Here is a 21,895-nt window from a genome sequence, read left to right on the forward strand (position 1 = left end):
AAGGCACATGTACATATTGAAGGTCCTTTTGAAAAAAGTACTGGTGGATCAAAATATATGATGCTTATTGTAGAAAGAATGAGCAGAGTGGCGCAGCGGAAGCGTGCTGGGCCTATAACCACTGTCAGAGCGTGCGGTTTGGATAAACACACATGCAGCGGAAGATCAACAAAGAATCACTGGCACCAATAAAGAGGCTGAAGCCTGTTTGGCTATCTACAAAAGGTTTACTAACAAACGGATAACTCTCAAGACGATATATACAGACAGAATGCAGAGAGCAGAGGGCAGAGAGATAACACAAGGAGCTATTTATAACCACCTCTGCTGTCTGATGCAATACACAGTTAACTCTTTACACACTCGCATAGTGGACAGCAGACAGAGCATGACGCAATCTCCAGTTCACATTGCAACACTATAACTCAATTACATTTAAACAACTCTATACAATCATTCCCACTTCAACACTTGAGGGGCTTTCCATCATGATTCTGGACATGGACCCTCCACCTTTGAGGATTTTCAAACGGAAGTTGAATGGGCATCGTTCAGATTCCACCTAAACCAGTGGTTCTCAACCTGTAGGACCCCAGATGTTTTGGCCTTCAACTCCCTGGTAAACTGTTTCAGATTTCTGGGAGTTGTAGGCCAAAACACATGGGGACTCACAGGTTGAGAACCACTGATCTAAAGGTTTGGAAGAATCTCAGAGGTCGGTGGACTCGCCATCTTTGGAGGTCCTCCAGTAGTGGTTGAGAGAGCATTTCTGCATGGTGATGTTGAACTAGGTGGCCCATGGAGTGCTTTCCAACCTTATGATTCTGGACATGGTGGACTTTCCACCTTTGGAGGTCTGAATTGGGCGGACTTCTCTCAGGATCTGTGCCTTGCAATTCATTTGGTCCAACTTTTGCCATTCCAGAAGAAGTTGGACTAGATGGCCTTTGGACTCTATGAACTGCAAGACACTGTTCCTTTTGACTTTCCTAACTCGGTCAAGCGGAAAACGAGTGGGTGCTCCAAATCCAAATATCTCGTTGATTCTCGTGGTTGAAGGCAGTCCTAGCGGCGTCCCGGGTTCCGGGATCTCTCTCGTGCTTCTGCATCTTCCTGTTTGTCCCGGCTTCTTCTCGTTTTCTGCGGGGGAAAGTGGGAGGGAGGCTAGGGAAAGTATCTCTCGCAAACAGCCTTCGCCCCATGTCCGTCCTCTCTTCCTTCCGCTGCAGAGCGCAACCTGAACCCAAAGGCGGCCTGCTTGAAGCGCCGTGAGGAGGAGAAAGTGTCGGGCGTCGTGGGGGATCCCCAGATGGCCCTTTCGGCGTCGCATCCAGGTCTCGGAGATGGGCACAACCCCGTGGGACATATGTAGAGGGTAAGGCCAGCAAACAATCCAAAACACTTCCGAGGGCTGGGCGTAGTACTCAACCTCTCCTAGATGCCCAAGGTCAGTGCAGTGGTTTGAACCTTGAAGTGTAGCTCAAAGTGGTTTCTGGTCAAGTGGGAGGTTGGGAGCCACCGATCTAGACACTATCCTCTTATGGATGAAACCCAGAATTGCCTTGCCCTTTTTTGCTGCCACAGCACACTGTTGCCTCACAACAGTGATTGTACTAAGGTCCCTAGATTTTACTTCCTTCAAGAACAATTTGTAAAGTACTAATATCAGCTGCCACTAATTTGTAACGGCGTTTATAACGACTGCCACCAATTGTGAAGGACTATAACGACTAACACCAATTTGGAAAGATGCAGACCACCAAAGACTCAGGGAGGAGACCTTTTACTTGAAAGGGTAGCGTATCTTGGTTTGAAATATATGCGACAGAGGCTTAGATGTTGAAAGAACAATAACAAGTTTATTCAGGCACAAAGCTTAGTGGTTACAATGATGTTTCTCACGTAGAGGTATTCTTATTAACAGTTGGACTATTAACTTGGACTATCCAGTGACTTCAAACCACAGTCACCCCCGTGATATACTATCACAGATTCTCTGTGGCTTACCAGGTCACAGACTACATTAAATAAGTCACCAAACTTATTTAAAACCAACTCAAAATGAACAATTGAGCCTCCTTGGTCCCATCAACCTGGAATCAATCTTCCCTGTGCCTCCTCAGAGCACAGACTGACTCTCTTTTTCAAACTGCACTTCTTCCACTAAATGGCAGTTGGCTCCGCCTACTTCTCCATGGCAACCAGCCTCTGAGTGCTGAGATGCAATAACTAATACTTACCCTTTTAAAAAACACAATTAAACATAACATCTGTATACCAAAACTCGTACTTCGTTATAACAACATTCTCAGAGAATGTATATCCTGATATGTCAGGATCACTGTAGCAGCCTGGAACTGGCTGCTTTGGTTCTCTGCCATAAAGAAGGGAGGGGGGACCAGGGTAGTATATATAAGACATCTGTTTTGTGAGGGAAATAGAAATTGCAGTTAACACTGTGAGCACAGTGTTTGGCCACTAGGGGGTAGGGAGTAGGGCTGTTATATTACATTAAGCGGGAAGCCTTTAGAACTGTTATTTAGAGATTGTGGAATGATGGACTAAATCATATGCTTCCAGCGTATTGTTGCGGACTTGATTTCAGCTAGAATTTCTAAAGTCTTACACCAGTGGTTCCCACACTTTTTTGGCCTACCGCTCACTTTCCAGAAAAAATATTACTGGAAAGGGGGCGTGGCTTAGAGGGGTGGGTGTGGCTCCTGCCCAAGAGGGCGGGGCTGAGCCTCTCCCCTAGTCCAAGATGCAGAGCTGGGAGGGGGAGGGGGGCGGGGCCATAAATGAGCGGCCATGACTGGGATAGGCAGAGTTACGAGCTCTGAGGCAGGGCTGAGCTTCTATCCTTGTCCTGCGGCGCCTTCCAGAACAGAGGGGGCGGGGCTAGAGGAGTTTTAACAAGCACCTCAGGGGAGGTTTACAGAGGCTCAGCCCTGTCTTGCGCTCTCGGGAAGAGACCCCGCCCTTTAGTCCTAGAAGGCCTCTCAGGAGAAATATAGAGGCTCAGCCCTGTCTCGGGCTCTTGGAAGGAGACCCCACCCCGTTCCCTAGCTCCGCCCTCTGTGTCCCAACAAGTGCCTCAGGAGAGGTATAGATTCTCAGCCCTGTCTCGCGCTCTTGGGAAGAGGCCACGCCCCCACCCCTAGCCCCGCCCTTTAGTCCTAAAAGGCCTCTCAGGAGAAATATAGAGGCTCAGCCCTATCTCAGGCTCTTGGAAGGAGGCCCCGCCTCGTTCCCTAGCTCCGCCCTCTGCCCCAACAAGCGCCTCAGGAGAGATATAGATGCTCAGCCCTGTCTCAGGCTCTTGGGAAGAAGCCACACCCACTCCTCTAGCTCCGCCCTGTATCCTCACAGCCCCGCCCCTCCCGTGGCCCCGCCCCATCTCCTAATAGGTGCCCACTTTGGGAATCACTGTCTTACACTGATTGTTTGTTTCTTTGTTTCCGCTTCGTTCTTCTGTCTACAGACTGTCGCTTTTCTTCGCCAGGAAGCTGCCGTCTGTCAGAAGAAGGGAACGGACAACAATTTCCCCTCCCTCCCGCCCGCCTGCCGCGTCCGCACCAGAAACTGTAGCTCTGTTTCAATATAGATGTGCGGTAAACGGACATTCCGTGCATCTCGAAGGAACTTTTTTCTTCTCTTGGACGGAAAAATGCAACAGCGTCGTTGAATCGGATTTCTTTTTTTTAAAAAAAAAAACATCTGCAAAGATTGCCTTAAATGTATATTCTGGAACTGTCAGTACATATCCTTCAATTTGCGGAACGGGGCGGTGCGGGGAAACCTCTTCATTACAAGTGGCTTGTTCACAAAAAGGCCAGCAAAAAAAATATATATATTGTGCCTACGCGTTTTATTTTATTATTTTTTTCTCCCTTTTTCTTTTTTTTAAAAAAGAACATTAGTTAACGATAATTTTTTTTTAAAGAAAAAAATGTAGAACAAACATAGTAATGCCTTTTGGGTTTTTTTTTTTAAGAAAGCTTCTTTTGCATATATGTTTTGTAAGCAACAATGAAAAAATAATGTGTAAAAAATGGATTGAGTGAACGAGAGAAAGAAAGAGACTTGCAATTTCCTTCTCCTTCCCCTGTGCTTTTTCCTTCTCCTCCTGCTGCTGTTTCTCTCATTAATATTGCATATTATTTTTTCAGTGAGTTCGACCTGAGATATTCAAAGTTTGTATTAAGAGACTGGATGTTTTTGGCAAGGAAGAAAGGAAACGAATGGGGAGAGAGGCTCGTTTTTTTGGCTCCGACAAACTTCCAACACAGACCTTAGCAATAGCCGCATGGGGCTAGTTCACATAATAATAATCCAGAATGGACTGGAATCATCTCTTTTTTTTTCTGGCCGCTTTGGATGCTGCGGAGGGTTGCGGAGCTGCTCTAGGAACTTCGCGATACGTGGTTCATTTGTCTTTCTTCCTAAAGGATGTCTGTCTCTCTCCGTGTGACTCTAAAAAGTCTTACTTGTTTGGCTTGATGTCTCCTGTCTTCCCGTAAAATATATGTGGGAAGAACATCCCAAATGAAGATGGGCGGCTTCCCGAAAACAACATATAAAGACGTCCAGGACGAGGAGGATACAGAAATCGCCTTCAGAAGGCAAAGAGATGGATCGCGGGTCGTTTTCATTAGAACGAAAGGACTGAACGCGAGGATTGTGCTGATATGGCGATCATGCTTTTCCAGCATTTTTTATAGCTCTGTATGTAAGTCCGCTGTCTGAATGTCTTTTTGTAGACACTCGGCTTGCTCCCCTCGCCACACAGAGACAACGATCTGTTGTGAATGGAAGAAGGGACCTTGATAGGATTCGATCCCTGTGGAGCATTGGTGGCACCCCACAATATGAAGACATAGGGCTTCTCCTCTCATCCACACCCCAAATTGCAAGTCTTGGATTTCACACATCCTCGAACGACACTTGTGTTGAGACAAGGCATTGCCGTGGAGAGAAGGCTGTCGGAAACTGAGATGTCACCACCATATCAACTTGGTGTTCTTTCTTCATGTCTGGCCCTGACGTGGTCAAGAGTACTCAACGAAGACAATGTCGGGTCATAGCTGTGGAACAAGGGACTTGGATGTTGACCTTACAAATCATCCATGATGCCAAGATTGTAGAGTCAACACAACCTCCGCAGTTATGAAGAACACCAAACAAGTACCTGATTGCAGCTGCAGAAGATCCTTCGATTTTGTGGGCGGAGTGTCCCAGCTACATTCATCTGGCAGATTGTAGCGTCAGCACCACATTCGCAATCTTCAAGGAACGGGAAGAAAAACTCAACGAGCATCTGCAGAAGATTTGAGGGGACTCCTTGAATTTCAGGAGCTTTCTCTGAGTGACGCAAGGGATCAGTTGACAGAGCTGGGAGACGTAGTTGCTGGGGAATCAAATCGAGAAATCAGCGAAGTCCATCGATCACAGTAATCACCACCACAAGGGAAAAACAAAAGCTGGAGATCAAGAATCCATGGAAGACGCCCAAGTTGGACCAAATCGGTCCAGCAAAACGAAGGAAGATGCTCATTGCTTCTTATCTGAGGCCTCTTGACGTTCCACCGAAGAAGATGAGCCCTCAAACTCAGGTTGAGGTGAGGACCCACTCCGTTGATGTTCCTCATGGTCCTAGATTGGTCATCCAAAGCCAAGGAAGATGTCTGGCTGTGAGATCATCACGGCCTGAAATGCGAAGATGGACTCGTGTTTCCTTTTTTGAGTGGCGTTGACTCCGTTGACATTCATCGAAGATCGGCCACCAGGACCCTCTCCTGTATCTTCACGATCCTGTGGCTGTGCCCTCGATTTGTCCCAATTGTTTTCTGGACCTGGAAGTCCGGCGAAGATCCGTCTCATGGAGAACATGATATTGGCATCTTGAGGAACGTTGAGAGTTTTGCAAGAACCTCATTCGGATGCAAGAAAAGGCACTCGTTTTCCTTGCCGTCGCCATCAAGTCTCCGTCTCGTTCCAAAGCGGCTTCCGTTCAACTCTCCTTGAACCTTTTCACCAGCTCAAAAACATACTTTTTTTTAGTTATTTTTTTAAAAAAAAATTGTGTGAAAATGTCTCTTGTTTCGTCCACGGATGGAAGGAAACCCCCCTTTCGAAGGGCGCGTCTACACTACAAGCCGTAAACCGGTTTCATCCGTCTGCCATTTTCCTCTCCCGCAATCTCTCCCAATATACTTTCTGGTATTCCTGCATTTCGGCGACGGCTTCGAAGCCCCGTTCGTAATCCAGGGATGTTCGTAATCCAGGGTTGTCCCAAAGGATATTTATATTGTTATTATTATTTTGGTCAGGAAGGGAAGGCGGAGCTTTTGAGGAGACGACAAAGGGACAAACAGCCAAACAAACAAACAAACAAATGAAACACACAATAATAACAATAAAAGAAGTCTTAGGAAAATAAATTTTCCGGAAAACGTAAAAAGAAGGGATCAAACGACACAGAGAACAAACAATGCAACTTGATTCCTGCTGAGATATATTTTTTTAGGCGGGGAGGGTGTGTATTTTTTTAGCCCTCTCGAACGATTTTGAGGGTTTTCTTTTTTTGGGGTTATTGTTGTCATTAAGGGGTTTTTTTATAATTTTTTAAAAAACTAAATGAGTAAAAACGAGTCCTTTGTCGGAAGACATGGAAGGAGGGAGACTCCAATCCAGCTCTGGTTCATAAAGCGTTTAGACGACGACGCCATGTCAAACCCAGCTGTTCCGGAACTGGCTTGAAAATCCTCGTTGTGAAATCAGATGACACATTTATAGTTTTGAAAGATATATATATAGTATAAATATATATATATAAAAGTATAAATATTAAAAAAAACAAATATGCCTAACCCTGATTTTTACGTACGACAAAAAAAAAATAATGCTTATTTGGGATGGCGGGAGGGACGTTTTCTTTCCTCTTTTGTTTTTTTTGAATTATTTGAACCTAATCACAATTTTACGGGGAGGTTCAAATGGTGTTTTCCGAGTGCCTCAAGATACGGATTGTGTTCGTTTTTTTAAATAAAAAACAAAACAAAATAAAATAATTTTATACAAGCGTCAAGAAAAGAAAATTTAGAGAGAGAGAGAAAAAAACCACACACCGCTGGCTGGATTATTTGGAAATTTTTAAATAATCCTTAACTTTTTTTAAATAAATAAGAATAATAAATAAAAAAAAGAAGTAGACTTTGGAGAACTGTCCTGTATATAACAGTACTGTAGCAATAAATGTGACATTTTTATAACAAGGCAATGACCTGTTTTTGTTTTCTCCCCTTTCTCCCCATTCTCTTGTCTTTCAGATGTTGTATACCTATCAATGACAAAAAAGTTGTAATAAAGGTTTTACCTTGTACTAAATTGGACTCAAAGGCTTTCTCCCTTGTTTTGATACTTGTTTGTTCCCCAAACTAATAATAGCCAATTAGTTACTTATCCTTTCTAGCTGTATACTGCTCTCTTGTGGCTGCATTTGAGCACTGCATACAGAACTAGAGGCCAGGAGCTAACTAATCCTTTCTATCTCTATATTACCCTCTTATGGTCACATCTGAGAAGTGAACCCACACATAGCCATAGACCAGTAGCTAATCCTTTCTATCTCTATACTGCCCTCTTGTGTCTACATCTATTGCATACATACAGGCCAGTAGCTAATCCTTTCTATCTATATACTGCACTCTTGTGTCTACATCTATTGCATACATACAGGCCAGTAGCTAATACTTTCTATCTATATACTGCACTCTTGTGGCTACACTTGAGTATTGCATACATACAGGCCAGGAGCTAATCCTTTCTATCCATATACTGCCCTCTTGTGCCTGCATCTGAGCATTGCACACATACATAGCAATAGACAAGTAGCTAATCCTTTCTATCTCTATACTGCACTCTTGTGGCTACTCCTGATTATTGCATACATACAGGCCAGGAGCTAATCCTTTCTATATACTGCACTCTTGTGGCTGCCCCTGAGCACTGCACATTCACACCTAGAGACTAGTGATAATCCTTTCTATCTATATACTGCCCCCTTGTGTCTGCATCCGAGCATATTTACAAGCCTAGAGATCAGGAGCTAATCCTTTCTATCTCTATACTGCCCTCTTGTGGTTGTACCTGAGCATTACATCCATACAAATCTAAAAATCAGGAGCTAATCCTTTCTATCTCTAGACTGTTTTCTTGTAGTCGTACCTAAGCATTACATCCATACAAACCTAAAAATCAGGAGCTAATCCTTTCTATCTCTATACTACCCTGTGGTTGTACCTGAGTATCCCATCCATAGAAAACCTAAAGACCAGGAGCTAATCCTTTCTGTCTCTATACTGCTCTCTTGTAGTCGTACCTGAGCATTACATCCATACAAATCTAAAGACCAGGAGCTAATCCTTTCTATCTCTATACTGCTCTCTTGTAGTCGTACCTGAGCATTACATCCATACAAATCTAAAGACCAGGAGCTAATCCTTTCTATCTCTAGACTGCCCTCTTCTGGCTGCATCTGAGCACTGCATAGATACAGACCCAGAAGCCAGGAGCTAATCCTTTCTAGACAGATCAGTAGGCAGATATCAGAACGACTGTTTATTAATTGACATTTACACCGAAAACACAAAGAGCAATGGCACAGGAATCAGTCCACTTTTGAGTCCGCCTGAGCTTTGCCTGCCAAGCTCGGGCTCAAAACGGCCGGCCTTTGCGCAACTTGTTCCGCTGCCGGGTGGTTTGCCTCCGCAAATGGCGCCAGTACTCCATAGTCTCCGGATCCAACTCCTCCAGCTTCTTCGGGGGCCCAATATGCATCTGGAAAAGCCTGGGAGGGAAGGACAGAGGGGAGAAATGGAGAACACAGCCATCACAACTCTATGGGTGTCATTCCAGTTAACAGAGAATACTGGGACCACAACAACATAAAAAAAATTAATAACAACAACAACATAATACAGTTTATTTGTTAACTTAAAGAGTCTACATTTTTATTATACATTGGATGTGTTGCTTGTCTATGTGGTTAACTAAGTATCAATTGTAATGATAATAATTATTATATAATTATATATTTTATGTGTTACCTGCCTATCTGGTGAACAGCGTGCCTACTATAATAATAATATATTGTAATAATATATGAATACAATATTATATAATAATATATGATACCTATCTGGTGAACATTGTGCCTACTATAATAATATATTATAATAATAATAATATATGAATACAATATTATATATTTTATGTGTTACCTGCCTATCTGGTGAATAGCGTGCCTACTATAATAATAATATATTATAATATATAATAATAATATATATTATATGTGTCACCTGCCAATCTGGTGAACAGAGTGCCTGCCATAATAATAATTAATATATAATAATATATTTTATGTGTCACCTTCCTATCTGATGAACAGAGTGCCTACTGTAAAAATAATACGTGCCTATCTGGTTTGGTTTATTTATTTATTTCGTGTCAAAAGCATTGCATAATCTGGTTTGGTAATAATACATTAGATGTGTTACCTGCCTATCTGGTGAACAGACTGCCTCCTATAATAATAACAACATATAATAATATAATAATTATTATATAATACTATATTTTATGTGTTCCCTGCCTATCTAGTAAACAGAGTGCCTACTATAATAATACTATATTATAATAATATAATATAGTAATTATTATAGAATAATATATTTTATGTGTCACCTGCCTATCTAGTAAACAGTGCCTATTATTATTATTATTATTATTATTATTATTATTATTATTATTATTATTATATTTTATGTGTCACCTGCCTATCTATTAAACAGTGTGTCTACTATAATAACGATGATAATGATAATATATTTTATGTGTCATCTGTCTATCTAGTAAGCAGTGTGTCTACAATAATAATAATAATAATAATAATAATAATAATAAATTTTATGTGTCACCTGCCTATCTAGTAAACAGTGCCTATTATTATTATTATTATATTATATATTTTATGTGTCACCTGTCTATCTAGTAAGCAGTGTGTCTACAATAATAATAATAATAATATATTTTATGTGTCACCTGCCTATCTAGTAAACAGTGCCTACTATTATTATTATATATTTTATGTGTCACCTGCCTATCTAGTAAACAGTGTGTCTACTATAATAATAATAATAATAATAATAATAATAATAATAATAATAATGTATTTTATGTGTCATCTGCCTATCTAGTAAAGTGTGTCTACTATAATAATAATAATAATGTATTTTATGTGTCACCTGTCAATCTAGTAAACAGTGCCTACTATTATTATATTATATATGTGTCACCTGCCTATCTAGTAAACAGCGTGTCTACTATAATAATAATAATAATAATAATAATATATTTTATGTGCCACCTGCCAATCTAGTAAACAGTGCCTACTATTATTATATTATATATTATATGTGTCACCTGCCTATCTAGTAAACAATGCCTATTATTATTATTATCATTATTATTATTATATTTTATGTGTCACCTGCCTATCTAGTAAACTGAGTGTTTACTATAATTATTATTATTATTATTATTATTATTTATGTGTCACCAGCCTATCTAGCAAATAGTGTGTCTACTATAATAATGATGATGATGATGATGATGATATATGTTATGTGTCACCTGCCTATGAGGTGAACCTAGGGCCTACTATAACAATAATAGCAGTAATAATACCATTCTGGGTATTCGGCATCGGGCTTGAGGGCCACTGGGGGCCCCTCCTTGTAGATATTGGCCCCCATGGCGTGGGTGGTGAGCAGGACGGGGTCCTTGCAGACTTCGGGGCCTTGCAGGGCCTCCTTGGCGACGCCTTTCCCCTTCGACTTGGTCACTGACAAGAAAAGAAAGCACAGGTTGCCTCTGAGCATGCACAGACGGAGAAGGCCTTCCTTCTGAGCATGCGCAGAACCGCGTTGTAGTTCGACGGCTTTTACGGGTTGCTTCTGAACATGCGCAAACGAAGAAGGCCTTCCTTCTGAGTTTCTGTTTGGTCGCCTTTTACCTCAGGGAGAACGAAGCCCAGGTTGTTTCTGAGCATGCGCAAACGAAGAGGGCCTTCCTTCTCAGCATGCGCAGACAAAGAGAGCCTTCCTTCTGAGCATGCGCAGAACCGCGTTCTGTTTGGGCACCTTTTACCTCAGGGAGAACGAAGCCCAGGTTGTTTCTGAGCATGCGCAAACGAAGAGGGCCTTCCTTCTGAGCATGCGCAGACAAAGAGAGCCTTCCTTCTGAGCATGCGCAGAACCGCGTTCTGTTTGGGCACCTTTTACCTCAGGGAGAACGACGCACGGGTTGCTTCTGAGCATGCGCGAACGAAGAAGGCCTTCCTTCTGAGCATGCGCAGAATGGCGTTCTGTTTGGGCACCTTTTACCTCAGGGAGAACGACGCACGGGTTGCTTCTGAGCATGCGCAGACGAAGAAGACCTTCCTTCTGAGCATGCGCAGAACCGCGTTGTGGTTCGACGGCTTTTACCTCAGGGAGAACGAAGCACGGGTTGTTTCTGAGCATGCGCAGACGAAGAAGGCCTTCCTTCTGAGCATGCGCAGAGACCGCGTTCTGTTTGGGCGCCTTTTACCTCAGGGAGAACGAAGCACGGGTTGCTTCTGAGCATGCGCAAACGAAGAAGGCCTTCGTTCTGAGCATGCGCAAAAACGCGTTGCTGCTCGACGGCTTTTACCTCAGGGAGAACGAAGGCCTTCTCTCCCTCCCGAGGCCCAAAATGGGCCGGGCTACAACTCCCATCGTCCCCTTAGCTTACCGGCCTTCCTGGCGTAGCTCCTGGTCCCCAAGCCGGGCCAGAGCGAGAAGAAGAAGCCCCGGACCCGCAGAGCCAGCCTAGGCCCGAGCGCCGAGGTAGCCATGCCGGCGGGTGACGTCACTGCAACGTCAATATTGGCGCAGAGCGTGCTGGGAAATGTAGTTCCGTGTTCTCCATCTTCAACACATCCTGTCAGGTTAGGTTACACCCCAGAAACTCCATCAGTACTTAAAGTTTGTGATGTTGGGCAAGTTTGGTAGGGTGAGTCAGTCCCTTCAAACCCCTCCATTAGGTTGGGTTAGTCCTGGGGGTTCTTTGTGCCAAATTTGGTCCTCGTCCATCATCAGTGGAGGTCACAGTTTCCCTGGTTATGGGTGAACTACAACTCCCAGAAACTCAATTTCCTAACCCTAACCCCTCCAGTAATAATAATAATAATCTTTGTTTCTATCCTACCCCATCTAATAATAATAATAATAATATTTGTTTCTATCCCGCCCCATCTAATAATAATAATAATAATCTTTGTTTCTATTCTATCCCATCTAATAATAATAATCTTTATTTCTATCCCATCCCATCTAATAATAATAATGATCTTCGTTTCTATCCCACCCCTTCTGATAACAGTAATCATAATCTTTTCTATCCCGCCCCATCTAATAATAACAATAATAATCTTTATTTCTAACCCACCCCGTCTTATTAGATGGGGTAGGATAGAAACAAAGATTATTATTATTATTACTAGAAGGGGCGGGATAGAAACAAAGATAATAATCATTATTAGATGGGGCGGAACAGAAACAAGGATTATTATTATTATTATTAGATGGGGTAGGATAGAAAAAAAGAAACAAAGATGATTATGATGATTATTATTATTACTAGAAGGGGCGGGATAGAAATAAAGATTATTATTATTATTATTACTAGAAGGGGCGGGATAGAAAAAAAGATTATTATTATTATTAGATGGGACGGAACAGAAACAAAGATTATTATTATTATTATTATTATTATTACTAGAAGGGGTGGGATAGAAACAAAGATAATAATTATTATTATTAGATGGGGTGGAACAGAAACAAAGATTATTATTATTATTATTATTAGATGGGGTAGGATAGAAACAAAGATTATTATTATTATTATTATTACTAGAAGGGGCGGGATAGAAATAAAGATTATTATTATTAGATGGGGCGGGATAGAAACAAAGATTATTTTTATTTTTATTATTAGATGGGGCGGAACAGAAACAAAGATCATTATTATTATTATTACTAGAAGGGGTGGGATAGAAACAAAGATAATAATAATTATTATTAGATGGGGCGGAACAGAAACAAAGATTATTATTATTATTATTAGATGGGGTAGGATAGAAACAAAGAAACAAAGATTATTATTATTATTACTAGAAGGGGTGAGATAGAAATAAAGATTATTATTATTATTAGATGGGGCGGGATAGAAACAAAGATTATTATTATTTTTATTATTAGATGGGGCGGAACAGAAACAAAGATTATTATTATTATTATTATTATTATTATTATTATTATTATTAGATGGGGCGGGATAGAAACAAAGATGATGATGATGATGATGATGATGATGATGATGATGATGATGATGATTAGATGGGGCGGGATAGAAACAAACATTTATTATTATTATTATTATTATTATTATTAGAAGGGGCGGGATAGAAACAAACATTTATTATTATTATTAGAAGGGGCGGGATAGAAACAAAGATCATTATTATTATTATTAGATGGGGTAGGATAGAAACAAAGGTTATTATTATTATTAGATGGGGCGGGATAGAAACAAAGAACATTATTATTATTATTATTATTATTATTAGATGGGGCGGAATAGAAACAAAGATTATTATTATTATTATTATTAGATGGGGCAGAATAGAAACAAAGATGATGATGATGATGATTAGATGGGGCGGGACAGAAACAAACATTATTATTTTATTATGACACAGCAAACAAGATAGATATGCTGGATTTCATATCACAAAATCACAAGTCGAACACTTCCCAAGTTTCTAGGACTGTGTATTATTATTATTATTATTATTAGGTGGGGCGAGATAGAAATAAAATTATTATTATTATTATTATTATTAGATGGGGCGGGATAGAAAAAAAGATTATTATTATTATTTTTATTATTAGATGGGGCGGGATAGAAACAAAGATCATTATTATTACTGTATTATTATTATTATTAGATGGGGTGGGATAGAAACAAAGATTATTATTATTTTATTTTCTCTCTTCCTTCCAATTCCCTTTGCTCTCTTTTCTTAGGCCTCTTTGTTGTTGTTTATTCATTCAGTCAATTCCGACTCTTTGTGACCTCATATATATGTATTTCCTTCCTTTCTTCTATTCTCTTTTCACTGTCCTGTTTTCCTGTATTCTCTCCCTTCTTCGGTGTCAGGCCTTTGGGAACCAATAGAAAAGAAGCGCATGGATTATTAAAGGGAACACAATCCCTGCCTTTTTGGAGGGAACTTGATCTTCGGAAACTGAGAAAGAAAACAGGGTGTTCTGTTGCGCAGAAAAAGTGGGCCCAGGACCATAATAGTCCCTTGAATCAAGTTAATAAAGGGATGTCACGTTTATATTGCGCATTATATTATATATATTGATATATATCATTTATAAGTTCCTATACACCGTATACCCAAATATAACTTTTTATAATATAACTAGCTGTGCCCAGCCACGCGTTGCTGTGGCTTAGTCTGGTGGTGTTGGTCAGTCTACATTAGGTTGTATTTATGCTGTGACCTCCACCTTTCTTTATACTCACATTAGTACAGTAGAGTCTCACTTATCCAAGCTAAACAGGCCAGCAGAAGGTTGGATAAGCGAATATCTTGGATAATAAGGAGGGATTAAGGAAAAGCCTATTAAACATCAAATTAGTGTTATGATTGAGCCTCGTGGCTCTGTTTCTGACAGGCGTGGGCGTAAGACTCCTCGAGAGTCGGATACTCTCGAGGAGCGAGAGAGAAAAAGACTGCGAGACATATTTGCAGCACCCTCTGACGAAGAGTCTTTCGAAGGGTTCACGGAGAGAATGGAGGAAGGGCTGGTTAGCTCAGAGGAGGATGAGATGGATTGGACTCGGGTAAGGGAGGAATTGGGGGCCACTGGCCATGATGGGGCAGAAGATGAATGGGGACCTTCAGGATTAGACCCATGGCGTAGCTGGAGGGATGGGACGGGATCCACAGCTGGAGATGCTGTTGGGCGTAGTCAGAGGTGTTCCAGCTCTGACGAGGAAAGTGATGAGGAAACGCCCGGGTTAAGGAGGGCAGCTGATAGTGATGAAGATTTGTAACTGGCATAAAATGGGGCTTGGGAGCAATTGCAAATTGCGTCGGGCAAGGTAATCTGGGCAAACGCTTGGGATTCGTGTGTGTGTGTGGGACGCTTCCCTGAAGACTTGTGTACTTTCCTGTGCTGAGACGTAAGTTGATTGGAATCCAGGGTCAGACGGCGGGAGGGATTGTGTGGGCATTTGTTTGTGCAAACCTGTGCTTACTCTTATTAGCTTGACCTTCCGTCGTCTTTCTGACGGACGCCATCTCCTGCTTTGAGAACCCGGACTGAACTGACCACGGCTTGTCTTCCCCCCCCTTCTTGGACTTGGAAAAACTACAAACGTCTGCTTCTGGCTTTGATCTACGGAACGGAACTGGTCTACTCTACTTCTACAATCCTTGGCTGAATTGCTCGTGTTGGAGATCCTGTCTACTGTGTGTGTGTGGGAGCGACGCAAGTTACTCTAAGCACAGTGCTGGCAGCAGAGAGGAATCTGCTGCCAATTAGTTGCATTCTTTGTATTTTTTGTTCCTTGGCTTTCGTTCTGTTAATACCTAGGCTGAAGCAAGCAGTTTGTTTTTACCCGGATTAAACTCCGGTTTAATCCGGTTTATCTTTTGAACATTTACTTTTGTCCCCTTTTTGCGCTTAAAGGCAAAAACTGCCTGGCCCTTGTGTTTTTACGGGCATTTTTGAGTTCTGTAATCTAATAAACTCTGTTACTTTGAATCTTGTGGCGTTCTGTCCTTGACAGATTGCCCGACGCCCATAAAAAGTTTATTGCAGCAATAAACCCGTCAGGAAGACGATGGATGAGTTAAGAGCCAAAGTAGACCAATTGCAAACGGCCTTTACCGTAAGCCAAACAGCTTTTGCTGTGAAAGGACATGTTTTGACTCCTGAACGCTTTGACGGAACCAGGTGCAAGTTGCCAACCTTTTTGGCACAAGTGGAGCTTTATTTTTCTCAGCTCAGTGCTCATGCTTTTCCTACTGACACTAGTAAGGTGGCTTTTATTTTGAGTTTGTTGACCGGTCCCGCAGGACAATGGGCCACTAATTTAATTTTGGGAAATGACCCAGTCAAGGACAATTTAAATAATTTCAAAAAATTGTTAACTGATACTTTTGGGGATCCTCTCCGCACGGAGAACGCTGGGTGGGCTCTGTATCGGTTGAAACAGGGAAAGGGGACTGTTTTGGATTACTTAAATAAGTTTAACCTGTATCGCCACCAGCTGGATTGGGGGGAAAATGCATTCATGCTTTTATTTACTGCCGGGTTAAGTGATATGCTCCAGGATGAATTAGCACGCTTGGAGCCGGCTGAAAGCTGGGACGCCTTAGTAGCTAAGGTGCTGCGTTTAGACGCAAGGTTCGAGGCTCGTAAACACTCAAAAGCAATGTGTGCGCCACCCATGCATGTAACCAGGGCACCTGTGGTGATGGGGGAAGAGCCCATGGAGCTTGGGGTCTTTAAAAAGCTGTCTACAGAAGAAAAGAGCCGTAGGAGGCAGCTGGGCTTGTGTTTGTACTGTGGGAATGCTGGGCATTTTGCCAAAAGTTGTAATGTGAAACCTTCCCAGCTTTCGGGAAAAGGCCAGCCCTAGTGCGACGTGAGTCCAACGCACTAGGGCTCCTCAAGCAGTCAACTGAGGGGAGGAAGCATGTTTTCGTACCCATTACATTATCTGTTGGGGGAAGGGAACTTGTTTCTACTCTGGCACTGCTGGACTCAGGAGCCACGGTCTCTTATGTAGATATTGAGTTTGCTAAGAAGCATGGCATTCCTAAGGTGCGCAAGGCATGCGACGTGTGGGTGGAAGGAGCAGATGGGAGACTGCTGGAGACTGGGGTGGTTAACCAGGAAACCTCGGCAGTAACGTGGGAGGTGCAGGGAGTAACGGGAACGTTTGTGTGGGATATTACGAGCTTGCCTAGATATGATGTGATCCTGGGGATGGATTGGCTAGCTGTAGTAAACCCACAAGTAGATTGGGCAACACGTAAAGTGATTTTAAAGAGGCAGGACTGTTGCACTCTAAATGTTACTCATTCTGATATGGAGGGAGTGCCTGCTGAGTATGGGGAGTTCTCTGATGTATTTTGTAAAAAAGAAGCGGACAAATTACCACCGCACAGGCCATATGATTGCGCCATCAAGTTGGCAGAAGGTGCGAAACTGCCAGCAGGGAGGCTGTATGCCTTGACTGTACCGGAAAGGCAAGCTTTGCGGGAGTTTCTAGATGAAAATTTAGCCAAGGGGTTTATTCGCCCATCTAGTTCTCCAACTGCGGCACCAGTATTCTTTGTAGCCAAAAAGACTGGGGAACTTAGGCTGGTCTGCGACTATCGGATCCTAAACAAATACACCATTCGGGATAGGTACCCGCTCCCTTTAATCTCGGAACTGTTATCAAGGGTGCAAGGGGCTAAGGTCTTTACCAAGCTTGACCTGCGGGGGGCCTATAACTTAATCCGTATACGGGAAGGGGATGAATGGAAGACGGCATTTAACACGTGTTTCGGATGCCACGAGTTCCGAGTCATGCCTTTTGGGCTTTGTAATGCTCCTGCGGTCTTCCAGAGGTTCATGAACGATGTGTTCAGGGACCTAATTGACCAATTTTTAGTGATTTATTTGGATGATATCTTGATTTTTTCTAAGGACGAGAAAGAACATCGTCAACATGTCAAGCAGGTTCTGCACCGACTGCGGGCTAATGGGCTTTTCGCCAAGGCTTCCAAGTGCGTCTTTCATGTGCCTGAAGTGGAGTTCCTAGGTCATGTAGTGTCAGGTAGGGAACTTAAAATGGACCCACATAAGGTTGACGCCGTCAACTCATGGCAGGAGCTGAAGACTAAGAAGGATGTACAAAGGTTCTTAGGTTTCGCTAATTACTACCGGGAGTTTATTCCGAATTTTGCAAAGCTCACGGTACCTTTGACGCAGCTTCTGCGCAAGAAACAGCCATTTGTGTGGGGGCGGGAAGCTCACGAGGCATTTCTACAACTTAAGTCTAGTTTTCAATCGGACAACATACTAACCCATCCTGATGTTGACAAACCGTTCGTGGTAGAAGCGGACGCTTCTAGCTACGCGTTGGGGGCTGTATTGTCTCAGAAGGATTCCTCAGGGACCTTGCGTCCCTGTGGATTTTACTCGCGGCAACTAACACCCTTCGAGCAGAACTATACCATATGGGAGAAGGAGTTGTTGGCGATTAAGGTGGCGTTTGAGGTGTGGCGGCACTGGCTTGAAGGGGCACGGCACCAGATCGTGGTCAGGTCTGATCATAAGAACTTAGAGCACTTGCAAACAGCAAAGAAGTTAAACCAGCGTCAAATTCGCTGGGCTTTGTTTTTCTCCAGGTTTAACTTCAAGGTGCAGTTCGTGGAGGGGAAGGCAAACTTGCGGGCCGATGCTTTATCCCGCAAGCCAGAATTTAAGACCAATGAGCAGGTAGTATGTCAGACCATCTTGCCTACTGCCTCGCTGTGTGTTGTAGATAATGAGCTCGGGTTACATGACCAGATCCTTGAGGCTCAGAAAGATGATGTGTGGACTCAGGAGCAACTGATGTTGCTCTCAGCAGGTAACCGTACCATACTGCCGCATCTCCAAGATCAAGACGGGGTATTGGTGCGTAGGGGGCAGGTTTACGTACCAGTGGGGGCCCTCAGGTTGGAGGTGATTAGAGCCCACCATGACGAACCCATGGCTGGGCACTTTGGCAGGTTCAAGACCGTACAGCTTATCACCAGGAGCTACTGGTGGCCAAAGATGCGGCAAGACATTCTGCGTTTTTGTGACAGCTGCGCCGTTTGCCAGCAAAGTAAGACGCCTGTTGGGCGCCCTAGAGGGTTGTTGTCGTCTTTACCTGTTCCGGAGAGGCCATGGCAAATCATTTCCATGGATTTCATTTCAGATTTGCCTAAGTCTGGGGGTTATACTTGCATTTGGGTGGTGGTGGATTTATTTAGTAAACTGGCTCATTTTATTCCTTGTTCAACCATTCCGGCGGCCCCTACGTTGGCCTTACTATTTACAAAGCACATCTATCGCTTGCACGGAGCGCCCGAGGTGATTATTTCCGATAGGGCTCCGCAATTTGTGTCACGCTTTTGGAAACACTTCCATGAGTGCTTGGGGACTAAGTTAAACGTGTCGTCCGCCTTCCATCCGCAAACGGATGGACAGTCGGAACGGGTTAATGGGCTCTTAGAGCAATATTTGCGTTGTTTTTGTTTAGATCAACCCACGGCTTGGGTGAAGTGGTTACCGGTGGCGGAATTTGCTTACAACAATGCGGTGCACACGTCTAGTCAGCATACGCCGTTTGAGCTTACTTATGGCTTTCACCCACGGGGAGGTGTGGCGCCGTCGACCAATGTGGTCTCTTCGGACCCTGTGTACCGTTCTACGGAAATGGCTGCATTGCATGATGTTGCCCGTCGCTTACTGTTGGAAGCTAAGGCAACGCAGAAGACTCAGGCTGACCGCCACAGGCAGGCAGGGGAGGAGTTGGAAGAAGGGGATTTGGTGTGGTTATCTTCCAAACATATTAAACAGGCTGGGGGAAAGTTTGCGCCTCGGTATTTGGGTCCCTTTCCTATCGTTAAAAAGATTTCTTCTGTTGCGTTTCGTTTGCGTTTACCGTCTAGTTTAAAGGTTCATCCAGTCTTTCATCGTTCGCTGTTGAAACTTGATACCTCTAGTCGTCGTGGTGCTATAGCGGAGGGTATCACTGCCACTTCTCCGCCATCGGGGGAGGAGGCCTTTGTGAGAGGGGATAGTGTTATGATTGAGCCTCGTGGCTCTGTTTCTGACAGGCGTGGGCGTAAGACTCCTCGAGAGTCGGATACTCTCGAGGAGCGAGAGAGAAAAAGACTGCGAGACATATTTGCAGCACCCTCTGACGAAGAGTCTTTCGAAGGGTTCACGGAGAGAATGGAGGAAGGGCTGGTTAGCTCAGAGGAGGATGAGATGGATTGGACTCGGGTAAGGGAGGAATTGGGGGCCACTGGCCATGATGGGACAGAAGATGAATGGGGACCTTCAGGATTAGACCCATGGCGTAGCTGGAGGGATGGGACGGGATCCACAGCTGGAGATGCTGTTGGGCGTAGTCAGAGGTGTTCCAGCTCTGACGAGGAAAGTGATGAGGAAACGCCCGGGTTAAGGAGGGCAGCTGATAGTGATGAAGATTTGTAACTGGCATAAAATGGGGCTTGGGAGCAATTGCAAATTGCGTCGGGCAAGGTAATCTGGGCAAACGCTTGGGATTCGTGTGTGTGTGTGGGACGCTTCCCTGAAGACTTGTGTACTTTCCTGTGCTGAGACGTAAGTTGATTGGAATCCAGGGTCAGACGGCGGGAGGGATTGTGTGGGCATTTGTTTGTGCAAACCTGTGCTTACTCTTATTAGCTTGACCTTCCGTCGTCTTTCTGACGGACGCCATCTCCTGCTTTGAGAACCCGGACTGAACTGACCACGGCTTGTCTTCCCCCCCCTTCTTGGACTTGGAAAAACTACAAACGTCTGCTTCTGGCTTTGATCTACGGAACGGAACTGGTCTACTCTACTTCTACAATCCTTGGCTGAATTGCTCGTGTTGGAGATCCTGTCTACTGTGTGTGTGTGGGAGCGACGCAAGTTACTCTAAGCACAGTGCTGGCAGCAGAGAGGAATCTGCTGCCAATTAGTTGCATTCTTTGTATTTTTTGTTCCTTGGCTTTCGTTCTGTTAATACCTAGGCTGAAGCAAGCAGTTTGTTTTTACCCGGATTAAACTCCGGTTTAATCCGGTTTATCTTTTGAACATTTACTTTTGTCCCCTTTTTGCGCTTAAAGGCAAAAACTGCCTGGCCCTTGTGTTTTTACGGGCATTTTTGAGTTCTGTAATCTAATAAACTCTGTTACTTTGAATCTTGTGGCGTTCTGTCCTTGACAATTAGGTTATGGTTTTACAAATTAAGCACCAAACCATCATGTTAGACAACAAATTTGACAGAAAAAGTAGTTCAATATGCAGGAATGTTATGTTGTAATTACTGTATTTACAAATTTAGCATCAAAATATCACGATATATTGAAAACATTGACTACAAAAATGGCTTGGATAATGCAGAAGCTTGGATAAGCGAGGCTTGGAAAAGGGAGACTCTACTGTAGTAGTATTTGAAGTCTGTTACCTTCTTCAGTTTTTGTGTTGATTGATAATTGCTTGAGATCCCTGTTGTCTTTGGTTTGTTGTTAATTGTAATGTCTGATTCTGCTGAGTGCGATTTATATTTTTATTGTGGTACAATAGTCTTTTTTTTGTTTTGCCTGTGTATGTGTTTATTATTGTTGTTGTTGTAGTGGTCATGAAGGTTGGATAAGTTAAATGCTACTGTATTGTTTTTTGGAGGCCCACTGTAGCACTGACTGGCTTCTCAGCCTCAGTGCCTGGCTGTTTCTTGCCTGTGATGGTGTTGATTCTTATTGTTGTTGTTGTTGTCATTGTTATTATTGTAATTGTTTTTTTGGAGGCCAAGTGTGAATGTAGGGATTGGGGAGGTGGATGAGTTGTGTTGTCAAATTTTGTATTTGTTATAGTCACAATGCGTTGTTGTGAGTTTTGTGGGTCCGGATTGTGGTTTTGTGGTGTGGTTGTGTTGTTACAATCGGGAGGGAATGCTTTTGTGTTGTGTTGCC

General features: G+C 43.1%; 3 protein-coding genes across 14 annotated transcripts in view; 2 read left to right on the plus strand and 1 right to left on the minus strand.

Moving 5' to 3' along the window:
• tcf3 (transcription factor 3) overlaps positions 1-7,391 on the plus strand; it is a 115,814-nt gene extending 108,423 nt beyond the window's left edge. For 8 of the 9 annotated variants that reach the window (XM_062960087.1, XM_062960081.1, XM_062960084.1 and 5 more), the window contains exons 19-20: positions 1,230-1,375; positions 3,482-7,391. In XM_062960087.1, coding sequence (XP_062816157.1) covers positions 1,230-1,372 — 143 coding nt within the window. In that variant the 3' untranslated portion in view covers positions 1,373-1,375; positions 3,482-7,391. The remainder of the gene's footprint in view (positions 1-1,229; positions 1,376-3,481) is intronic. The other variant, XM_062960079.1, reaches the window with a different exon arrangement.
• A 1,215-nt stretch (positions 7,392-8,606) lies between these two features.
• Positions 8,607-11,969, minus strand: mrpl54 (mitochondrial ribosomal protein L54). Its single transcript, XM_008124695.3, has 3 exons — positions 11,836-11,969; positions 10,750-10,906; positions 8,607-8,848 (listed from the first exon to the last, which is right to left on the minus strand). The coding sequence occupies exons 1-3, from the start codon at positions 11,936-11,938 to the stop codon at positions 8,716-8,718; spliced, it is 393 nt and encodes a 130-aa protein (XP_008122902.2). The 5' UTR covers positions 11,939-11,969; the 3' UTR covers positions 8,607-8,715.
• Positions 11,903-21,895, plus strand: part of apba3 (amyloid beta precursor protein binding family A member 3) — a 69,258-nt gene continuing 59,265 nt past the window's right edge. For 2 of the 4 annotated variants that reach the window (XM_062960073.1, XM_062960077.1), the window contains exon 1: positions 11,903-12,031. In XM_062960073.1, the coding sequence (XP_062816143.1) occupies positions 11,937-12,031 (95 nt within the window). In that variant the 5' untranslated portion in view covers positions 11,903-11,936. Of the gene's footprint in view, positions 12,097-21,895 lie in introns of all 4 variants that reach the window. The other 2 variants (XM_062960076.1, XM_062960075.1) reach the window with 2 other exon arrangements.

This window comes from Anolis carolinensis, unplaced genomic scaffold, assembly GCF_035594765.1.
Source record: "Anolis carolinensis isolate JA03-04 unplaced genomic scaffold, rAnoCar3.1.pri scaffold_7, whole genome shotgun sequence".
In the NCBI taxonomy this organism is placed as follows: domain Eukaryota; kingdom Metazoa; phylum Chordata; class Lepidosauria; order Squamata; family Dactyloidae; genus Anolis; species Anolis carolinensis.